This window comes from Dermacentor andersoni, chromosome 5, assembly GCF_023375885.2.
Source record: "Dermacentor andersoni chromosome 5, qqDerAnde1_hic_scaffold, whole genome shotgun sequence".
Classification (NCBI taxonomy): domain Eukaryota; kingdom Metazoa; phylum Arthropoda; class Arachnida; order Ixodida; family Ixodidae; genus Dermacentor; species Dermacentor andersoni.
The window spans coordinates 93,338,210-93,359,236 of NC_092818.1; the positions used below are offsets into that span (position 1 = coordinate 93,338,210).

Genomic DNA, 21,027 nt, shown 5'->3' on the forward strand with positions numbered 1-21,027 from the left:
CTCGTCAGCAGCTTGTCGTCATCTCGAGCTCGGTATTGTGTTACCGGAATACGAACATTGCTTTAGTGCAATTCGCTGTCCCAAGAGCGTTGCTAGCCTTGCCTTGCTCACATGCTCTGGGGTTGCCCCCTGGCGCCGGGGGCCAGGACCACCAAGGAAGAGTGGGACCTAGCTCCACGCAGCTCGGACCTTCAAGCACAGCTCTGGGCTGTCCATCGGGCCCGCGACGCGGCGCAGGGGCATGACCTCTCTGTCCTGACGTGGGAGGGGCCCGCTGCGCGCTAATCGCGCGCACCAGGGACTTCAATAAAGTTATCCATCCATCCATCCATCCATCCATCCATCCATCCCAAGCATTGTTTCTGTCGTGTTTCTGTCGTGCCTGAGCTACGACAAATTAAAAGGTGTCAAATAGAAATCCGTGGCGGGCGACTTTCTACCGGAAGCGGTCGTCGGTGGCTTGTCTGCCCGTCACGTTCGGTATCCGAAACCCGAACGTTGAAGGTTATTAAAATTCGAATTGTTGTCCCAAGTCAACAATGGCTAAATTACATGCCGTACGGACGCGGCACACACGCTGAAAGCTTTCATTTATTGCGATAGTAATTATATCGGCACCCCAGGCGAATTTCCGCCGCTGTCATCGTCGGCATCGCCGTGATGTTCCTATATAAAGGCCAAGTGCGATAACATCGCGGCCTGCTCTAGACGGGAGCGAAAGCTTGCGGCTTTGCTTCTGGTAACTTAAATTTATAAATGTGTACAACTTGTGGAGATGCCCTGCAGTGCGACGGTCTCGGCTTGCCAGCACAGGTTCACAAAGATCGATCGAGTACGCGCGACCGCTGGCACCTCGATTCCCACAAACTTCATTTGTGACGTTGGCTCTGCAGCTGGCCTAAATAAAGGGGCAAGTTTGAGTTAGATGCGTCAGTCATGAAGTTGTTCCACCTGAGCGTTTCTTGCATGACATAACGCGCATATCTACGTCATACAACACGTGTGACAGGGACGTGTTGCGTGTATCTGCATTGATAGCACACGTGCTTACTCTTCAGTTAATTTCTACATTCTGGAAGATGTCCGGCATACACCACCATGCGTCATGTGTAGTCCCTGCTCCAAGACTTAAACAAATTGTAACTATATTTAAATGATTTGAAGACGTCGTGAAACTAGCCCCTTCTGCGAAGCTTCATCAAGAGCATTGATTTGATTCAGTACTGGCAATCAAATCGCTCAATTTGAGCGTTAAAATTGGCGCAATATGTGACGTCACGAAGACATCATTGCAGGTCTCGGCGGAGAGTTGACATCATAGCTGGCAGTTGACGCCATAGAGATTATGGTTGACGCACAACGGCACTGCAAATGAAGAAACTTTCGTTCAAGCAAAGTTCTGTAACATCGTCGTACTTTTATTAAGCCATGTTGTAGAACAAAACTAGGGATTTTTAGGGAAAACTGAGGAATTTTAGTATTACCATGGTATTACTTCGAGTTTGGAGACAATTTGGCATTGGAGCTTGGCAACACTGACCGGTGCATCGAGAAAAAATACCGTGGTTGCTTGTGCCATTGCTTGTGTATGAACCTGTGTTAAGCGAATAATCCGGTGTAATCCGGCGTAATCGTTGCGAATTTTCTTACGTGAGGAAATCGCAATGAATTCTTTAGGGACGTTGACATTCGACGAGTATGGAAGGCCGTTTATTATTCTTAAGGATCAAGATAAAAAGAAGCGACTCACCGGTGTCGATGCGCTCAAGGTAGGCATTCTCCCACTTTAAGTATTATTCTATTTTAAAAGCATTCGTTAATTTCTGATTCGATAATTCGCTTAAAACGGGGCCTGTAAACTTGAAGTGATGTGCTTCTTGTCTTGTCCCATGTCCTCTGTTTGGCATCTTATTACCACTGTTTGTTGAATGGCTGCCATTCATTGTCCAAAGGCCCGTGCCCACGCCTTCCTAATTTGAGAGCAGCGAACTCAAGCATGGCTCCATTGTATATGATTAATAAATTTCCTTGTTAACCTTTCACTACTTGTGTGTACGGTGGTCTTCGATGTTGTTCTTGCCGTCCATTCACACGTTGTACATCAGAATTGCCCATAAAAGGCAACGGACAGGCGTTGCCACCGGTCTGCCGCCTACACAGGGGCTTGTTCCTGCAGTGAGCACCCATTTAACGTTAAAAAAAATGCCGAATACGGTCTGCCGAGGTCGAAGGAAAAACGAACGCCTACTTAAAGCGTGCATTGTCAAAACCGACGTTACTATAACAACGTAGCTCAAAACATCTAAAAAAAAAGTCGTTTTGTAAAATGATTTAAGAAACTGTGTTCGCAACTGCATAATGCAAGAATTTAGTTCGTTTAGGTAAGGGACCGTTTTAGAATTAAAGACGTAGCAGCAGAATAGGGCTGTAGTTCGGATACAACGGATTTCAGAACGTTGAAATTGTGACACAGCTGTGCATAAGCAATGCCAGTCACACATGGCTTGCTGCTTTTAGTGCTGAAGCCGTCGTGTTCTGTCTGGATTTGTGCTGCTGTAGCACACGCTAATATGAAGCACTAATGTAATCAGACGGCAGGCAAGGTTCTGACTGGTGTTGTAGAAGTCGCGGGGCTCATTTTTTCGTTGATAGGTGCCTTTTTCGTGACGCTCCAGGAGGGCACATATAACCGGCAAATGGAAGCCTCGGGAGAGCACTTGAGGTTATACTAAAGTATGCGGTGCAGGATCTCTATGTCACCTATGGGGCAGCGGGGAGATCAAAGCTAGAAGCAGGGCGGTCCGTGGGTGGGGCCCCAACCCACAAACCACCCTGCTTCCAGCTTTGATCTCCCCGCTGCCCCTTGGGTGCCCCGGAGGTGCCACCAGTAATACGAAATAATGACATGTTGTTACTAGTCCAAAGCACGAGTAAAGAAATGTAATTATGCCCAACTGCTAACTTTTGACGCTGTGATCAGCACTACTGCACCCCACGACTTCTACAACACCTGTCAGAACCTTCCCTGTGTGCCATTCTTGCAGTTTAGACCAGCGACAGCAGGCAGACTTTGTTATTGCACATCCTTTCACACTGTAAAGGAAACTTACGTTCTCATGAAATATTTCAGGCTGCCACACACATAGTCATCGTATATAGGGTTCAGGTTACTAAAGTTGTACACCAGTGGCTAAAATAACTTTTGAAGCTGCCTAACCTGTTTTGAATGTTTGTTGCTGTTAGGTTACAGGCTTAAAAGTGTAAGACATCTCTCTGGTGTCGGTGTTCATAACCTTGCGGTAGCATAAAACCAGCCACTCTGCCCAGCAAACTGCACTGGCACTTCAGTAGCTGTGCTTCAGACCTTTGTTGTGTGCTGTCACTGCTGTGTCCAGGCTGAGAGTGTTTTAATGTGCAACTCCAGCATTACATGTCAAAGCTAGAAGTTGCCACTTACTCATTCTGGAATGTTTGTCATCCCTATGGCAAGCGATTAATGTCTCCTTTGGGCCTTGTGTCTTCCAGTCGCACATCCTGGCCGCCAAGGCTGTGGCTAACATCCTCAAGACATCATTGGGCCCAAAAGGTAATTATCCAGAACTGGCGACGAGCTTGGTTATCCCCCTCCATCTCTTATTATTTCACTTAAATGCAAGGCATGACCCTAACCTATTATTCAATCGCAGGGCTCGACAAAATGATGGTTTCATCAGATGGGGATGTTACTGTGACCAATGATGGCGCCACCATTTTGAAGTTGATGGATGTAGAGCACCAGATAGCCAAGCTGCTGGTGCAGCTGTCTCAATCCCAAGATGATGAGATCGGTGACGGCACCACTGGTGTTGTTGGTAAGTGATATCCACTTCCTTTCAGACAAGTGCACACAATATTTTCGTGCCACTGTTCGGTGGTACGTGGTGGACGTTTTCTTAGTCCAAATTCTGACGGCTCTTATTTGTCCCGTCCTATCACTGCAGTGGTGCTTCATACTATCAGGGGTAAGAGTTTATTGGCACTGGAGTTCACTACTGTACATTTGTGAACAGTGTGATCAAGGTGTGCTTCATCAAGCACCAATATTTCAAAACTTAGTAGCACTATTGAGCGTCCTTGTGTACTCTGACAACTCTGTCTAAACGTGTCACCTTGAGTAATTTTCTTTTTTTCTCACGTGCAAGTATGCCTTTCAAGGACACTAAAGAGAAGTATAATTTGAGCTTCATGAGTAAATTCTTTTACCATACCGGAAAAAACAACTGAGCTTGCAACATTGAAGTACTTTCACTGAGCCACAACTACCTAAATAAGAAGTGCTTTGAAATCTGTGATGTCACTGCGACATACCGCCACTCTAGTTACAGTGCAAGAATATTAAGATAATGGAACTTTAACCTTTATGTAAATGATGAAATCTACTTTTGAAAGAGTACATTATTGGTGTAAACTGATCTAGTGTCTCTTTAGTGCTCCTTTATAATACGAAGTGCACTTTGCAGCACGAAATATTATTGGGTAAGTGGATTAAAATAATTCAGTTTAATTTTAGCCTAGCCAATGAATTGTTAGCACTGTAGCAAAATGTGCTGCTGGCTGGCCTTTGCCTGCTCGGCCTTGTCTCAAGCATACTTTTTTTCCCTTGTTCAGTAGCATTGTGGTACAGAAAACGGTCATATCAGGCCTTGTGCACCACAGTATTCTACAAACAGTGATACCCTAGTGTTGCTGCATTCTTGTCACACAATTTTGTCCATGCTGGTATTCTGTAATGCCAGTCAGAGGTGTACTTTGTGTGAAATCAAAGTGTAGAACCGTGCTGGTGAATGTTTTCATACTCATTTACCAGTATGTACAAGGCACGTACAAACCCAAGCTGCCAAGGGGACTTGGCACAATCTCTACTGCCTCTCTACAGTTTTCCAGCTGTTCGCCACTGGTAGCTGTGTTTGAGCAATCATGAGGCAGTGTTTAGTATTTTACCAGCAAGGAAGTTTGCCTGTCTCCTTGGGGTACTGCTTGCACATTTGTGCGTACCAAGATAGTATGCCAAAAGCACAATCACTGATGAAACTAATGATATTTAAAGTGTGTCATATGCATCTTGAAACACTTCCAATTGGACCTGTGCTGCAAGTTTTAGTGAAGCAAGTTGGACCGTAGACGTCCGTGTGTGCACTTTTGGTGTCAGCATGTTGTCATGTAGCGAGTTCACTTCTTTCATTGTTCTTCGCAATGTTTCTTATCTGATATATTAAGTGATGATGGATGTAGTGGTGCTTCCGACACACACTACACATGAAATATGATAGGGAAAATTGTCATCTACCCGACTGTAGCTCAAAGCTACAGAGGAAACCTAATGCACATTGTTTAGAAGAATGCTTTGCAGATTGAGAAAGATGCATCCCAGTTGTCGAGGGGATTGAACCCAGCACCAACACATTTCCTTGGTGGATGCTCTACCATCTGAGCTAACTAGGAGGCTAGCATAGCGAGGCCAAATTAATTGACAACTTCAAGCAAAGGGACACTGAATATGGCAAATCTGTTCTGCAGAAACCCGGATGGTGGAGGGAGGTTGAAACAGTTGATGTCCTCGTATCTTGTTTTCAAGTAAAAAGTTTTTGCGTGGAGTCCACATTTTGTAAACCTTAAAAACTCTCTGAAGAATAAAAAAATTGCTGAAGTGTTCTGCAGCTGTAAGCTTTTCATGATTCTGAATATGCAAGAGATGTGGTGAAACAAATTTTCTATGGACAAAATTAATTGGCACCTGAAGGGGCATACCACCAGGGCTGAGGGGCCTAGCCTTAAGATGAAAGCCTTTACAAGTGTTCATGGCTGCATCATTCTCGCTCATCCTGTTTCTGCATCCTGGGTCTATCACTTTGTGGGGAAGACCACTTTGTTTTCACATTGGAAGTGAATGAAATAATGAATAAGAGTGCTATTGGCTTTCGCAAAAATGAATTTTTTTTTTCACCAACCAGAGCTAGAAAAAAAATTCGTGCTAGTACAAAGAAGTAGTCTCTAGTACAAGATTTTTGCTTGACTGTATTGTAACTGCAGTTATTTAATCTTGGCATGGCGGAAGAATAGCTGCTTGGAATGTTCGTGGAATAGTGTCACTCTCTTGCATGTCACAATTACTCCAGACACTAAAAGGAGCCACTCACTTGACACACTAGTGGCTGGTATTGGCAGGTATCTCTTCACAATCCAAGCCAACCGTGGGTAGCTCTGAGCACCATGCTTACACTGCTACCCACGAGGATCTTCTTTTTGGCCCAAGGTTTCATCATACACATATCTTTGAATATATGTTTGGGGCAGTGAAGATTGCTACTGGTTGATGAGCTTATCGAAGTGTTTCCGCAGCACGGAAATGGAAGGAGCCTCTTCGGGAGCTTTCGGTATTGAGGACATCTCTAGGCTCCTTGATGTTGAAATTTTTCTTGCTTCATCTAAAGCCGATATTTTAGCCTAGTTTGCGTTGAAGCTTCCTGGTCGTACGAAACTACAGTAGAGTGAGGGTCTGGTAACACTGCCAAGCTTGCTACATGGTTGAATTGGTAGCCGGGAAATTGTGTTTTTAAGCACTTGGCACATGTGCAAACATGCACAGTGGCAGATGGAGGGTTCCACCTGGCAGTTGGTGTTGTCCAGATGCACGAAGAGGCAGTACAGTAAGGGCACTTGTGCTCATAGTGCTGGTTGGCCATCAGCACTAGCAATGGTCCCATGACGGTGCCCCCTTTCTACTTCGGGTAGGTTTCACTGTGCAGCAAATATGCTTCAGTGCATAATGCAACTGTACTGCATTGATGCTGAATAAGGGGAACCGACCAGCAGCATGCTCAGTCCCACGTGCATTGCCGTGCACTGGTGTCCATGCCAGGACACTGGTACAGTCGTTGCAAAAGTGCATTAAGATAACTAGTAAGCACTGTTCAAGAAACAGTGTATCTCCTCTGTGTCCTTATTATTAAAACATGTTTTGATATTATTAAAACATGTTCTGAGTATGTTTAGGCATTTGCGGCAGTTCAAATATTTCGAATAATAAAGTCCTTGAAATCAAATTGAATATACAAAGGTTCAAATATTCACACACTACTAGTGCTATTCTGTTATCCACTTCCACCACCATCTTTTTCTTGTGTGCCATGACACCTTCTTGACAGGATAAATGTATTTTCTGGGTCTATTAGCCTTCCTAGCCATGTTGTCTCATATCGTAGTTTTTACTGGCAATCTTGTACAGGCATGAGCAAAATAATTGGGGCTTGCGTGAATGCATGCCGATCTGTACCATTGCCAGCATGACCGTATGTTCTCTCCTGTGCTTCTAGCTGTAGCTTTCCAAGTTCTACATGAGATGGCACCACCCGCCAGGTATGGCTCTGGTGGCCACATTACGTCACCACATGTTCCTTGATGTTGGTTTTCCCTGTAGAAGCTCGGAAAGCAAGAGTGCAAAACATTGAACGAAGGGACCAGTCATGCCAGCCCATAGTGCAGGACAGACGTGCACTGCACTGGCCCTGTCGCCAGGCAAGCCTGGGTACCACCACACTTGGTGCCATGATCATGCGGTTCAGCATGTATTCAGAGTTGTTTGTTTATTTTGTTCACGACAGTACAAGTTATGGTGAAGCAAGCCATCTGTGATGTGAAAATGTGTCACATAAACAATTTGATGCTAAGATTTGCATGCAAGGGAAAAGGCATAATGTGCAGGTATTGGTGGCTTGCTGGTTCATATGAAAACCTTCTATTGATAGTGTTACACACTGGCAAATATAACTGTGGGGTTGTGGTTCAGTCAGATGATTTTGGAGGACCTCTTGCTACATCAAGAATGTCAGCTACAGTTGTTTTGTGACACATATCCAACATGCTCTCTTCATCTGAAAGAATGAACCATTTTTACAACTTAGTTTCACATAATTACTGCTTTTCCAGTGTTCATGACATTTAGTTAAATGCACCCCAGACAAATGTGTGCACTCTTCTTCCTCAAAAACTTTTGTGGTTTCTAGTGAGCTTTGAGTTTGTCTGTCAACAAGACAGACTATTCATTCAATAGCCATTAATGAAGGAGTTCAAAAATCATTAGACTCTCAGAAGGCCCTGTGAGATTAGTGTATCAGCTTACAACGCTGAGCCTCTTGTATGGCACTGTTTCTACCATTATATGCATTGCCTTCATCGCTCCAGTTTCTTGCCACGTTGGCCTGTCATTAGCAGAACATTTTCATTCAGATGAGAACAATAGCTATATGTAGCTTCTAGTGCAACAAGCATGGGAGGCAGCTTGGAACCATTCATTATGGCCCAGCTTTTTGACAATATCATGAAGCTCCACATTAGTGGTTGTAGCAATAGGTGAGCAGTACTGCCACTGTAGGCAGAATGTGCCTTTTTTTTAATAATGCTTGATTCAACAAGGCTAATGTGGCATTCTTACACCCCCCCACTCGTCACTCAGCAAAAGTAGTGTGAAAGTGTGGAACCATCAACTAATAAGAGGTTCCCTGTGTCTGGGCTCTTGCAGTGTTGGCGGGAGCTTTGTTAGAACAGGCAGAGCAGCTTCTGGACCGAGGCATCCATCCAATCCGCATTGCGGACGGCTTTGAGATGGCTGCCCGCTGCGCACTCACCCACTTGGACAAGGTTGCCGAAAGCTTTTCTGTCTCAAGGGCTGACAAGGAATTCCTGATTCAGACTGCCATGACCACGTTGGGCTCGAAGATTGTGAACAAGTGTCACCGGCAGTTTGCCGAGATTGCTGTGGATGCCGTGCTCTCGGTGGCCCAGCTCGACCGCGGTGATGTCAATTTCGAGCTGATCAAAGTGGAAGGCAAGGAAGGTGGCAAACTGGAAGACTCGCTGCTGGTCCGAGGTGTGCTCGTCGACAAGGACTTCAGCCACCCGCAGATGCCCAAGGTAAGTGTCTTGCCGTTGGCTACGTTAGTCCACCGCTGAGCAAAAGCTTCTGCTGACATGTGTCGCCCCTGTCATGTGCGAACTAGCTCGTCATTCTTGTGAGCTTCTGACACTCATCGTCACATCTAATCCTGTACTGCATTTCCTTCCCTTCATTACTGTTCTGTAAAAAGGTATTGTGGGAGGCCATGAAAATATCTGAATAAACAGCCTAACTGAATGGGCTTGGCCGCCTCATATAGAAAACGACATAATAGATTTAAAATAGCAAGAGTACTAATAGACTACCATCCGTCTCGTCAGTGTCACGGCATTGGCATCCAGAGAGGTTGTTTCCTCTCTGGAAAAATGGGACATGAGCAACTAGAACATCGGAAAATGTCACCTGCGTCCCTCTCTCTGTTTTTTTTTTTTTTTTTTTTTTTGAAGGAACTGGTGAGGAAATGCTCTCTCCTGATGAACGCCACTGCCGTGATGGTGACAGAATGAGGCAGAGGAATCAGAGCTTATACACAGGCTTGCACATGCAGACATTTACATATGCACCCAGCTCTATTCATAAACATGTTATGGCATAATAGAACACAAAACAATATAAAGAACAGGATAGGAAAAAAAGTGTTCCTTCCGACATTCTGACGCTCTTTGCCGGTAACATGCCCTGTAAGTTGGATAGACTGGAAGTAGATGGTTCGTACATTGGTATGCTGCAGGAAGTACGCAACGCTAAGCTGGCCATCCTGACATGCCCGTTTGAGCCACCCAAGCCCAAGACCAAGCACAAGTTGGACGTGTCCTCAGCTGAGGAGTTTGAGGCCTTGAGGAGCTACGAGCGACAACAGTTTGAGCAGATGGTGGATCAGGTGAAGGCTGCTGGCGCCAACCTGGTCATCTGCCAGTGGGGCTTTGATGACGAGGCCAACCACCTGCTGCTGCAGAAGAAACTGCCGGCTGTGCGCTGGGTCGGAGGGCCCGAGATTGAGGTTGGTTCCCATGGACAGTGTAGAGAAAGATAAGTTGAGGTGTATCAGTCCTAGCATACCAAAAAAGCCGCTACATTGTCTTGAGAGGCGTCTTTTCAATCCAAAGAAGGATGTAAGACATTCATGACACTACCTTGTAGTTCCCGCACCAACTAGCCATGATGTTGTGGATTTTGACTGAGTCTGCTCCGGCCTATAACTTTTTCTCGGTAAAGATGGACTGCATTGTATCTTCATGGAGCGAAACATTGCACTGTGATGTCACAATGACATAGCAACATTGTGGTTGTAGCATGAAATTTAGGAAGTGGTAGTTTCGCTTTCATTTTCTCTTTTAGTTGTCAACCTCTTACCACAAGATTATCGAAGATAGAGCTTTGTGAAGGAATTCTTTATCAAGCAAAACCGGTTTGGTGTTTCTCCTAATCCTACAATTTTAAAATTTTGCCTTTGCATTTTAATATTGTGTTATGTTGGAAAATGGAGAGCGCAGCCTGCAACACATGATAAAAAGTCACCAGGAGTCACCAGGTGCTGTCTTCTGTCATCTTTGGACGCTTGTCCTGCTTAGCGTAGGATCTGCTGTTTTCGCTCTGCAGTGATGCGCTTTTGTTTACAACTATTCTACTATGCATCCCATATATGTGCCCAGCAGTTGCGCTGCGCTAAGTGCAAACATTTCTTTTATGAAGTCGTCCCAATGAATAAAGCAAGCACTACAAACAAGAAGTGGTATCCTTAATGGGGTCAGTTCAAAGCCGTGAAATATGATTGGATGCTCTCGAATCTCGAAACGTAGTAGAAAAGATTGTGGAGCCCTTTACTATAGCCTAATTGTGATGGTTTTCTCTCTCTCCTTCTTTCTTTAATTTGTTTAGCTGATTGCCATTGCGACAGGTGGTCGCATTGTGCCACGCTTCTGCGAACTGACTGCTGACAAATTGGGATCTGCTGGAGTGGTCCGAGAGCTGTCCTTTGGTACGACAAAGGACCGCATGCTGGTCATTGAGGAGTGCCCCAACTCCCGGGCAGTTACAATCTTTATACGAGGAGGCAACAAGATGGTGAGCTACATGAGTCACGCGTGCTTATTTGGGCATGCTATATGGTCCTGATAGCGACGCAGTCCTGATAGCAAGATGGCTTCTTGTGACTTCGATGTCCCTTGGGACATCGTTATCATGCGTATGTAAAATGTGCATGTCAGGAAGGCATCGTAGGCAAAGATACTAAAAGATGGTAACAATCGAAGAGTGTTGCAGTTGGTCAATTTGGGGAGAGCCACCATGATGGCTCAGTTGCTGTGGCGTTGTGCTGCTGAGCACAAGGACCCAGGTATCATTCTTGGTCACAGTGACCGCATTCTGATGGAAACGAAATGCAGAAACACCTGTGTGCTGTGTGCAAGAGCCTCTGTTGGTCAAAATTAATTCGTAACCCTCCATATGAGCTCCCTCATAACGCTCCGTGCGTTTCTAAACGTGCATTGAGACTTCATAGGGCTGTCAGAATTCTGCATCTCTTTAAAGCTGTACGTTGTTCTGCTTGCATCATGTGAAGTGCATATTTTTGCGTTTAAAGAGGAAAGAGTGGAAAGTGCATGGTACTTTTTGCCACAAAGTTCTTTTGGGCTGACGCACCTATGAGACTGCGCAGCAGCTTTTCTGTAACACTGCTGCACATTACACAATGGGTGCAATATAAACTTCCATCCCGAACCATGGTCCGGCTTCACTTTTGAGCCGTGCACACTGATGCGGATGGGACATGTGCTTGCTGAAGTGTAGTGCGACTTGTCAAATTTAAAGCAGAGGGGGGAAAATGCTGCATGTGACTGCTTTTCCAAGCCAATAGAAATGCACAAATGCCTATAGAACAGGTGTCTGTGAGCTGTTTGTTCGTGTTATGGGGGCATGAACCTAATGTACCAACGATTTTGGACCGTCACCAACGAGATACTGTCTGATGTTATGGCATCTCGCGTTGCGCTGCTCTGCATCCTAGCTCTGTGGGTGTAGCTGGCATAGTTTCTCAGTGGCTGTGGTGCTCCGCTGCTAAGCACAAGGTTGTGGGTTCAACTACCGGCCATAGCAGCTGCATTCCAGTGGCGGTGGGATGTGAAATCACCTTTGTGCAAACACGCTCTATAATCCCCCCAAAAAACAGCCTTAGCTCTATCTGCCTATTTGTGTAAAGGATGCAGCTGCGTTGCTGTCACCATCACGTTGCACTGTGCAGTTTTCTCAAGCCTAGACTGGTCAGTGTAGTCCCTAGCAAACAGTTGGATCATTTGCGTTCCTTAGGTCACCTTGAACTGCTTGGAGGCAGATGAGCTCTACAACATAGAAGTCAATCAATTAAGTGGCAGCAGTTGCTCACAAGTGCCTTCAAGAACCACACTGAAATACTGTAACTGTTCGCGCGAGCAATGGAAGTTGCAAAAAACATATAGGCTTTTTGTAGCTCTGAAGGTAATTTGGTTAAAATTCATTTGAAGCTGCATTCTCGCACCTATGGCTGATATCCAAATTTGAACCTACAAGAGCTTACGCAAGCGCAAAAATGTTGTTACATATTGGCACAACTATATTGCCGCGGGTATGTGCCAGTGGGGATGAGGTTGAAGTAGTGCAGGTTTAGCGCGGGATGGAGACGAAGAAGACGTTGGTTTTTCTTTGACGACTGGTAAAGCGTATTTCTTGGTGGTGCTGCTCCTAATTCTCTTCCATCTCATGTCGTTACAATATGCACATGCACTGTTTATTCCCGTGTACTCTTTCTGAGAATTGGAGGTTTTCCCAACAGATTTTAGCTGAGTTTTAGGACTACGCACTTGGAAGAAAACTGGCATGGTGCCTGTTTGGGAAACTGCTTTTGTTTTGAGCAATTTGCTTTTGCGTTGTTTACAGATTGTCGAGGAAGCCAAGCGGAGCCTGCATGACGCACTGTGCGTGATCCGGAACCTCGTGAAGGACAACCGCATTGTCTATGGTGGTGGGGCTGCCGAGATCTCTTGCTCCCTGGCTGTTGGGGAGCAGGCGGACAAAGTAAGTGTTATGGCGCTTTCACTCCCGCAGCGTATAACTGGCCTCGTGATGTGGAATGATGACAGCCTAATCCATTCTAGGAGGTGTGCCGCCAGGCAAGGAAGCCCATCCAGGTCCTCTGAGTGGGCAGCCACGCCTTGGCCACCTTTGAATGATACTGGCCGCTGACCCACAAACGCTTGTGTTGTATGAAAGGAAACCCTGCCTTGCATTTCAAAATATTTAACGAAACTAGCTTGCTAAATTACTTCGCACACATCGACAGCACAGTGTTGTCGTGTGCTGAACCGAACGATGACAAAATAATTGAGCAAATTCTCCCACCGCCAAACAGCAACTAACTCGGGTGATGATGACGTGCCACGTGCTCCGGAGCCGTCACGCGCGGATCTGACTCGAACCTTTGCAGTCCTTGTATCGGTGTACAGCGGCAGCTCAAAGCTGGCAGAAATACAGACGTACTTGGTTGCACATAAGCAGAATTGCGTGCAAGAACGGATTGACCACTTATTCCTTGCACGGGGGCCTTAAAACGTAAATAAAATTATATTTTTTTGGAGGAGGAGGAGGAGGAATAAACTTTATTTGTGCACAGCAGATTTGAGACCTAGGCCTCTACCTAAATGACGGCCTCGAGCCCTTGGGCCCTGGCGGCATCTTCGGCCTGCTGGATTGCCTTGAGTTGGTCTTCCGGTGCACAGCTGAGCAACGCGGTCTCCCACTGCTCTCTATTTTTTTGGACACATTCATTTTTTCAGACATTTGATAGTTCGGACTTAACGTTCTCCGTGGAGTTATCGGTCGTTGACTCCATAAAAGAAAGAACTAGGTGATAAAGCTACTAATGCAAATTGTTTTAAATGCATTTAATACATAGGCGAAATTGCCTGATACATTATAAATTATCACTAGCAAGAATGACAAAAGAGGAGCTGCCACATGATCATGTAGTGCTGCGAACAGCAACCACTCGGTATATTTACACCCTTCTGTAACACACTTCCAGTCCTCGCACGTGATAGTCACTTTTGTGGCGCAGCTCAAGTTTGATTGTTAAGATGTGCGTAAGAGTGCATAGTACACTTCAAGCACTTTTTTTTTCCCCCGATATGGGACAGATTTGTTTACGATTTGTACAATAAGCATGACTGATAGCACTTGTTAAATCGTGAAAGAGCACCAAAAGTAAATGTAGACATCTGCCGTTTATTTACCAATACAGCAAAACCTTGTTAATTCGACCGTCAAAACTCGAATAATTCAGACTCGTCCTCTGGTCCCAGCAGTAGTGTGCATTATTTAATGGCATCAAACTGATTAATTTGTACATATTTGGCCACATGCTGGTTAATTCGGACAACCCTCGGAGCGCCGCAAATGGGCAGCGCAAGGCAGCAAAAGTGGCGCTAGCGTGCAATCGAAATGATGCATAATTATCAGTTATAACTGTATGGGGATGACAGGAACGAACTCATCATGCCTATTTGTGAACTTATAGCCTTTATTGTTCTGTTTACTGCCGCGAATGACACTGTGTTGGCTGTGGGCCATCAGAACTTCCTAGTCAACCTCCATGATCACGTCAATTGCGACCACAGTTTTGTCTGCAACAGTTGTAGGGAGCAGTTTGATTTTGACACATTTCAGTGCACGCAGTTCTACCGCAGCCCGCATAGTGGCATCAAGCCTGCCAGCTACATGGCAATGCTATTGCTGACCAGCTCACAGGGGTGGAGGGTTTTCCGGTCCTGTGAAATTCAAAAGATTTAAGTTTTTACTTGGGGTATTTGCCATGGTGGCTCAGTGGTTAGAGAGTTCTACTGTTGCACTGGAGGTCGTTGCTTTGATACCTGGCCTCAGTGACCACACTCTAGAAGTAGAATGCAAGAACGTTTGGGTATGATCTTTGGGTACGCAACAAAAAAGAAACAGGTGATAAAAATTAGTTCGGAATCCTCCATTACAGCATTCCTTGTATAAACCAATGTACAGTTTTGAGGCATTAAACCTTGTAATTTAATTTTCTTTGATTATTGCATGAATTTTACAAGGTGCACAGGTGCAAAACGTAACTGTGCATATGTCACTCAGATATCGACACTGGAGCAGTACCCCTTCCGTGCCTTTGCTGACGCCCTGGAGAGTGTGCCACTGGCCCTGGCCGAGAACTCTGGCCTCCCTCCCATTGAGACTCTGACTGAGGTGAAGGCCCGCCAAGCCCAAGAGAACAACCCCTGCCTTGGCATCGACTGCCTGGGCAAGGGCACCAATGGTCAGTGCTACTGCTTTGCTCTTTTCTCTTATGAGTGTAACATTGTGTTGTTCTATGGTGTAGGTACCTTGTCTGTGTGCAAATGCCTTGTAGCATTCAAGATAGTCTAAAATGCACTTTACTGCTTTGTTCTTTTCTCTTACAAGTGTAACATTGTGCAGTTTTACGGTTTAGGTACCTTGTCTATGTGTAAATTCCTTGTAGCATTCAAGATCGTCTAAAGCGCACACTTGCGAGAGTTCACTGTACTTGTCTGCAAGGGCCAGCAGTCTAAAAAAATGAGACTCAGCCCTTGGGTGTAGCTTGGCTCATTTGTGTCTCTTCTTTTGTGCTGCTTTTCCAGACTATTGCCAAATGTCATGAAATATTAATAATTCATTAAATTAATTTGCTGGACAATGCACAACTTTGTTCCTTTACAGACATGAAGGAGCAGCATGTGATTGAGACCTTGACGAGCAAGAAACAACAGATCAGCTTGGCTACCCAGCTTGTCAAGATGATCCTGAAAATTGATGACATCCAGACACCAGACAGCAACTATGCCTAATTTAATTGACCTTAAGAGCACATGCATACTGCCATGTAATAAAGAACCTAAATGAACTGTGACTGGCTCACAGGTTCCTCCAAATAAGTTTCATCTTTATTAACACTGCACACAATTCAGATTTCTAATAAAATCTTTATTTATGCAATTACCGTCCGAATTGTCAGACTGAAGGGCCTGCAGCATCAATGTCCAAATCATTGGTCAGTCAAAAGAAAGAAAAAAAAAAGGAATTTCAATTGAAACAAGCCAATGACTTTACGTCATCAGTGTGATAAATTCATTCACAGATGTTTTCTTAGTGTTGTGCTTCAATGAAAAATCTATACATTTCATGACGGTCGAGGCCAGGGGAGTGTTTCGCAGTCACCTGTTGTGCAGTGAACATTATGCATTGCAAGTTGTTGGGATGCCCCAAAGTGCAGGTGTCGCATAATGCTGGCAGTTTAGGCTGTGCTGTGTGAATTCAGGCTGGTGCCTTCAGACAGTATGTGTTCACACAGTTCTGTTTTCATAACTTAGTGGGAGTCGGTGGTATTTGAGCACATATCTTGAGGCATCTGACATGTCTGTAGCCCTTTATATGCTGTATTGGTTCCGTGGACTGTGTGGGTGGTGCGGTGAAGTTCAAGTAATTTAGTAGGGTTGCCAAAAAATTGGTCGGTTATGGTGGCAATGTTAGCCTTTTTCTTTTTTTCCTTAACCTGCTAAAACAGTAGTAACGAACATGGCAGTAAGACTTTGCCAAAGAATATTGGTTTTTGTTTTTGGACATACCTGGCCTACAATTCAACTCTGAAGGGTGGCAGAACGATAAAGACTTCTTGCGTTAAAGGAAGTTCGTAAACCGATATCGTGTAGATCTTTAAACCCTACAGCAAATGGTAACTTCCGAGCGCCGTATAAATGTGTCAGTTTCGGTTTCGTTTCCTAGGAGGCTACAGCGTTACGACGTAATTACTATGTGGCAGTTAGACATTACGTTCTGACACGCGCACATACCACCAAGCGGAATCTTTACTTTTCTGGTCTATCTTAATAATTAATTACCTATTTCTAATAAGCTACATTATTATTATTCAATATAGAAAGTTTGGTTCGTTGCATGTTTCCCTCCCGTTGCGCCATCGCCATCACGAGAAGCAGACGACTCGGTATGCGAGTGGCAGCGATGCATAGTGTTAGTCAATGTATTACGTTGTTATTTTGTTGCTTAAGGGCCTCTACACAGCATTAAATGTACAATAAAACTTGCGGGATAACATTGCTTCGTGGCTCGTCAACAACCAGCACAACAGGAAGTTTTTAATGGAGGAAATCTGAAGCTCATCGCAGCATCCATGCTTGCACTATTTGTATTTGCTCAAGTTCCCAGAAGCGCCGGAATAATGCCATGTATGCACCGGCGTCCACAATGACACTTCAAGCCCAGCAGGTCCGCAATAGTAAGTAACGTAGGTAGTGTTACTTTGCGAGCAATATGACGATTTGTTGCTATGTTGCAGCTCCATTTCGAAACTATGCCGTCCCTTTTTGTTTTTCACCTCGAACGGCGGTTATTACGTCTACAACGTTGTTCCTTTCCCGCGCGAAAACGTATGTACAAAGTGACTGCGAGCCTGTTTGGCCTGCTTCAATCTAGGAATAAAACAAGAAGAGATATGAAAGTGCATTGACGTGGCTGCGCGCGCGTATAACGTCGTCGCGGTTGTGCAATGCGTTTCTGGTGTTCTCGAAAGGTATGGGCTCTTAATAGCTAGCTGTAATGCGTATGTGTGTGTCAGTTGGCTGTATATGGCAGCACTAGGCCAACGTGTGTAATTTTTTAAAAATTAAATCCAGCATATATCATGTTCTTATATATGACGACCAAAACCAGGCAAGAAGAGGCGATGTGGTCATTTTGTCCCATATTTACATGATTGTGCGCACCACTCGCGTTATCTATTGAGAGCTTGCAAACGAACAGCCGGAATTGTGAAGATTTATCTAGGTCCAAAGAACTTTTGTGAGTCCGTGTGTTTTAGTCGCATCTTCTTCTGCCGGGCCCAGACTCTCGACTGGCTGCGGCGTTACTCTGTAGAATAAAGAACCAACTCTCCAAACTGTTAGGTTGGGGTCCGTGGGCACATGGCCAGGCAACTCCGCGTAGCCTACACACCCATTCCCACAGTAAGGAGAAGGCTGACATGGCATGCAACTTAGTAAGCCCTGAATGTAAAGATGGGAAATGTTTCGAGTTACTCGGGGTTTGTGAGTGCACCCCAAGTGCGTGTTCGAGTGCAACAGTCTAGACGTGCAAAAGTCAGCAATTTGTCCCTGGCCATGCCAGAGGAGAATCGTAAGTGGTGGTGTGGGAAGTGGGAAATTCGTAATGTTTACGAATTTGGGCCGGTTCTGCCCATGTTTATGAAACTTTGGCTGAACTTCAACCAATTACCGCTTGCAAACTTGTGAATTTTCATTGGACTTAACAAAGATGTGATGTATAGTGGGCACAAGTAGTAAATGTTTGAGGTGTGGAAGGATTGCCCAGGTTCCACAATTAATGGCAATGCTGGAGACCCTGTCAATTGCTCACTGTAATGCTGAATGCCAAGGGATATTTCGTACTTCACGCTAGGCTCAAATAGAATTAGGCTCCAACTGTATACCCTAGGAACTCTTATGGTGAAAGTGAACTACTTATGGTGAAAGGAACTTGCTTCGGGCAAGTTCATCCAGAAAAGTTCCATGCGCAGGCGAAATCGGCAATGGTAATGTTGCCAAGGAAGTTACTCCGATTTAAAGACAGTGCGTTGCTTGTCGGTATCTGCTGTTCCAATTTTGCAACTCTTTCAGTGCTGCATCTAAAGATAAATCATGTATGTATCCTACAAAAGGTCAGTGCTAGCTTATTAAGACATTTATACTATCACTCTGCTCACCACCTTTCGACATTTCATATTTTTGGGGGATTTTTACAGACATTAAAGTGCACAGGCTGGCAGGCATGCACTTGAAATGTTGCCTCATAAAAGCCATATCTCATGTAAATGTGGCATCAAAATTTGAGCAATGCAACTGTTTTCAGTATACAGAGAAAACTAATCTTTTGAAATGCCAGAAACGCACCCATAGCTGGTGCTGTAAAAGTGCTGTAAATCTACATTTAGTGACAGTTTCTTTAATTCACTTGATATTTCCATGACAAAATCAACGACCTTTGAATGCTAAACACTTTATGCTGTAAAGTATCATTGCAGCAGAACAGATTCTCAAAGAACATAAAAGAAATGGCTACATGTATTCTCAATGAAGCCATGCCAAATCGTAAATGAATCCATGTGCTATACCCATAATTCCTGCAGTGATTGATTGACTGCAGCACCAGATTTCCTTCTCACGATCTCTGCATAAGACTCTGTGGGTGTCGCCCTCTTTCTCTGCTCACATTAAGAGCGATTCATTTGCAACCCCTGAAGCCATAAACCTATAAATCCAGCTTATTGCTAAAACGAGAGGACATATTGAGGCCAGACTTACCAGGAATTGCACGCATCATATGTACGAGGTCTGTCTGCAACTTTGTAAAAATAAATTGCATGCGCTTACCTACTGAAGAGTTACGCTTGTTGCTTTTGAAGTAGTCCCTTTCCAAGTTGATGCGCAGAATCTAGGGTTTCTTCCATGAAAAGAATGCTTCCTGGTATGTTTGTTTCCTTAAGGATTCTGTGCAGCTAGGCTAGTGAACTTTCCCTGATGGCATCGATAGATTCAATATGCCGTGCTTTCAGACCCGACTTTAGGGCCTGCTCTGAAATAAAACATCTGGTGGAGTGAAGTCTGGTGAATACAGAGGTTGGGGGACAAGTGGCATCAAGTTCTTGGCCAAAAACACTAATGAGCAGTTATGTGTGGGCGGCTGCTTTATCATAATGGGCCATCCAGCACTGTTATTTCCTAGCATTTGGTCTTTTCCTCCTTCACAAAGATGTTTCAAGATTTCCAGATAGTATTCCTTATTGCCAGCCTTCCCTTGTGGAGCAAATGAATGGTTAACGACACCTTTGGAATCAAAAAGTATCGAGAGTAAGATCTTCAGATTGGACCTAACTTATTGCACTTCCTTGGGTCTCGGTGAAAATTGCCCCATCCACTGTGATGACTGAAGCTTAGTTTCCACATCGTAACCATAAACCCATGTCCCTTCCCCAGTGATGTGTCTTATCAATCTTTACTGGAAGCTCTACGCTCATTTTCAGTTGTGTGTTTTTGTTCACCTGACAAAAGCAGTGGAAAAAATTTTTCTGCAAGGTGGCACATTCCCAACATGTCAGTCAGAATGTCATGGCACACAGTTTTTGAGATGCCAACCTCTTCAGCTACTTCCCGAACTGTCAGGCATCGGTTGGAACTAATAATTTAATTCACTTCCTCCACAGTGGAATCGGTATTTGAAGTAGCCGGTCTTCCTGAATGGTCATCTTCAACAGAAGTGCAGCCTTCTTTAAGGCGTTTCCACCACTTGCGCACTGCAGTCTTCCCTAAAGTTGAATTCCCAACAACTATTTGTCACATCTCGTATGTCTCCTTAAAAGATTTTCCAAGTTTTATGCAGAACGTCATGAAAACTGGCTGCCCACCTGACTTGGCCATTTCAACGTGCATGGGAAAAATATCCAAAAGCAGTCAACATCAGTTCTCGCAGAAGTGTGTAACAAAACATATGAATGTAGACAAAGCTGCTTTTGCCAGCTGGTACACTAAGTGTGCCACTAGAGGGCAGTACAAGTTGCATAGAAATTATCTTCCGGACAGTAATTTATAAAGGTGAACTTTCTGGAAAGACCTTGCATATACTGGTGAGAAAAACCATAGTGTGTGTGGTGAAATTCATTTATGAAAGTTGCAAGAAAAGTTAGTAAAGTAGGGAAGATGTTGTGGCAGCCAGCACAGGGCCTTTGCAAAGTTTTTTTATGTTCTTCATGCAAACATCTGCCAGCTTGAGTAATCACTATGAAGAGTACATCAACTCAAGATTGCTTTTGGAAATCATTGCTGACCTTTGGGGGGTTTGCTCTCCACCCATTATTTCGATGTATGCCCTCAGCTAAGAGCGTTCATAAATATGCTAACAAGTAGTTTTTTCCCCTCCATCTTTCATTTGCTACTTGTTGAAAATACAGCAGTAGACAATTCCAAATGATTTCCATTCACTTCAATTCAGAAATTTGTACACACACA

General features: G+C 44.5%; 1 protein-coding gene across 1 annotated transcript; it reads left to right on the forward strand.

Moving 5' to 3' along the window:
• The first annotated feature begins 1,527 nt into the window (after positions 1-1,527).
• Positions 1,528-15,888, forward strand: CCT5 (chaperonin containing TCP1 subunit 5). The gene is made up of 9 exons (XM_050178199.3): positions 1,528-1,769; positions 3,526-3,586; positions 3,687-3,851; positions 8,558-8,949; positions 9,663-9,932; positions 10,811-10,996; positions 12,842-12,979; positions 15,071-15,251; positions 15,674-15,888. The coding sequence occupies exons 1-9, from the start codon at positions 1,665-1,667 to the stop codon at positions 15,799-15,801; spliced, it is 1,626 nt and encodes a 541-aa protein (XP_050034156.1). The 5' UTR covers positions 1,528-1,664; the 3' UTR covers positions 15,802-15,888.
• Positions 15,889-21,027: the final 5,139 nt, after the last annotated feature.

Bases quoted from the DNA above. Each gene is read 5' to 3' on its own strand.
- CCT5 (XM_050178199.3), top strand. From the start codon at position 1,665: ATGAATTCTTTAGGGACGTTGACATTCGACGAGTATGGAAGGCCGTTT. The intron at 3,587-3,686 runs GTAATTATCCAG...ATTCAATCGCAG, and splicing joins GACATCATTGGGCCCAAAAG to GGCTCGACAAAATGATGGTT. The intron at 10,997-12,841 runs GTGAGCTACATG...CGTTGTTTACAG, and splicing joins TACGAGGAGGCAACAAGATG to ATTGTCGAGGAAGCCAAGCG.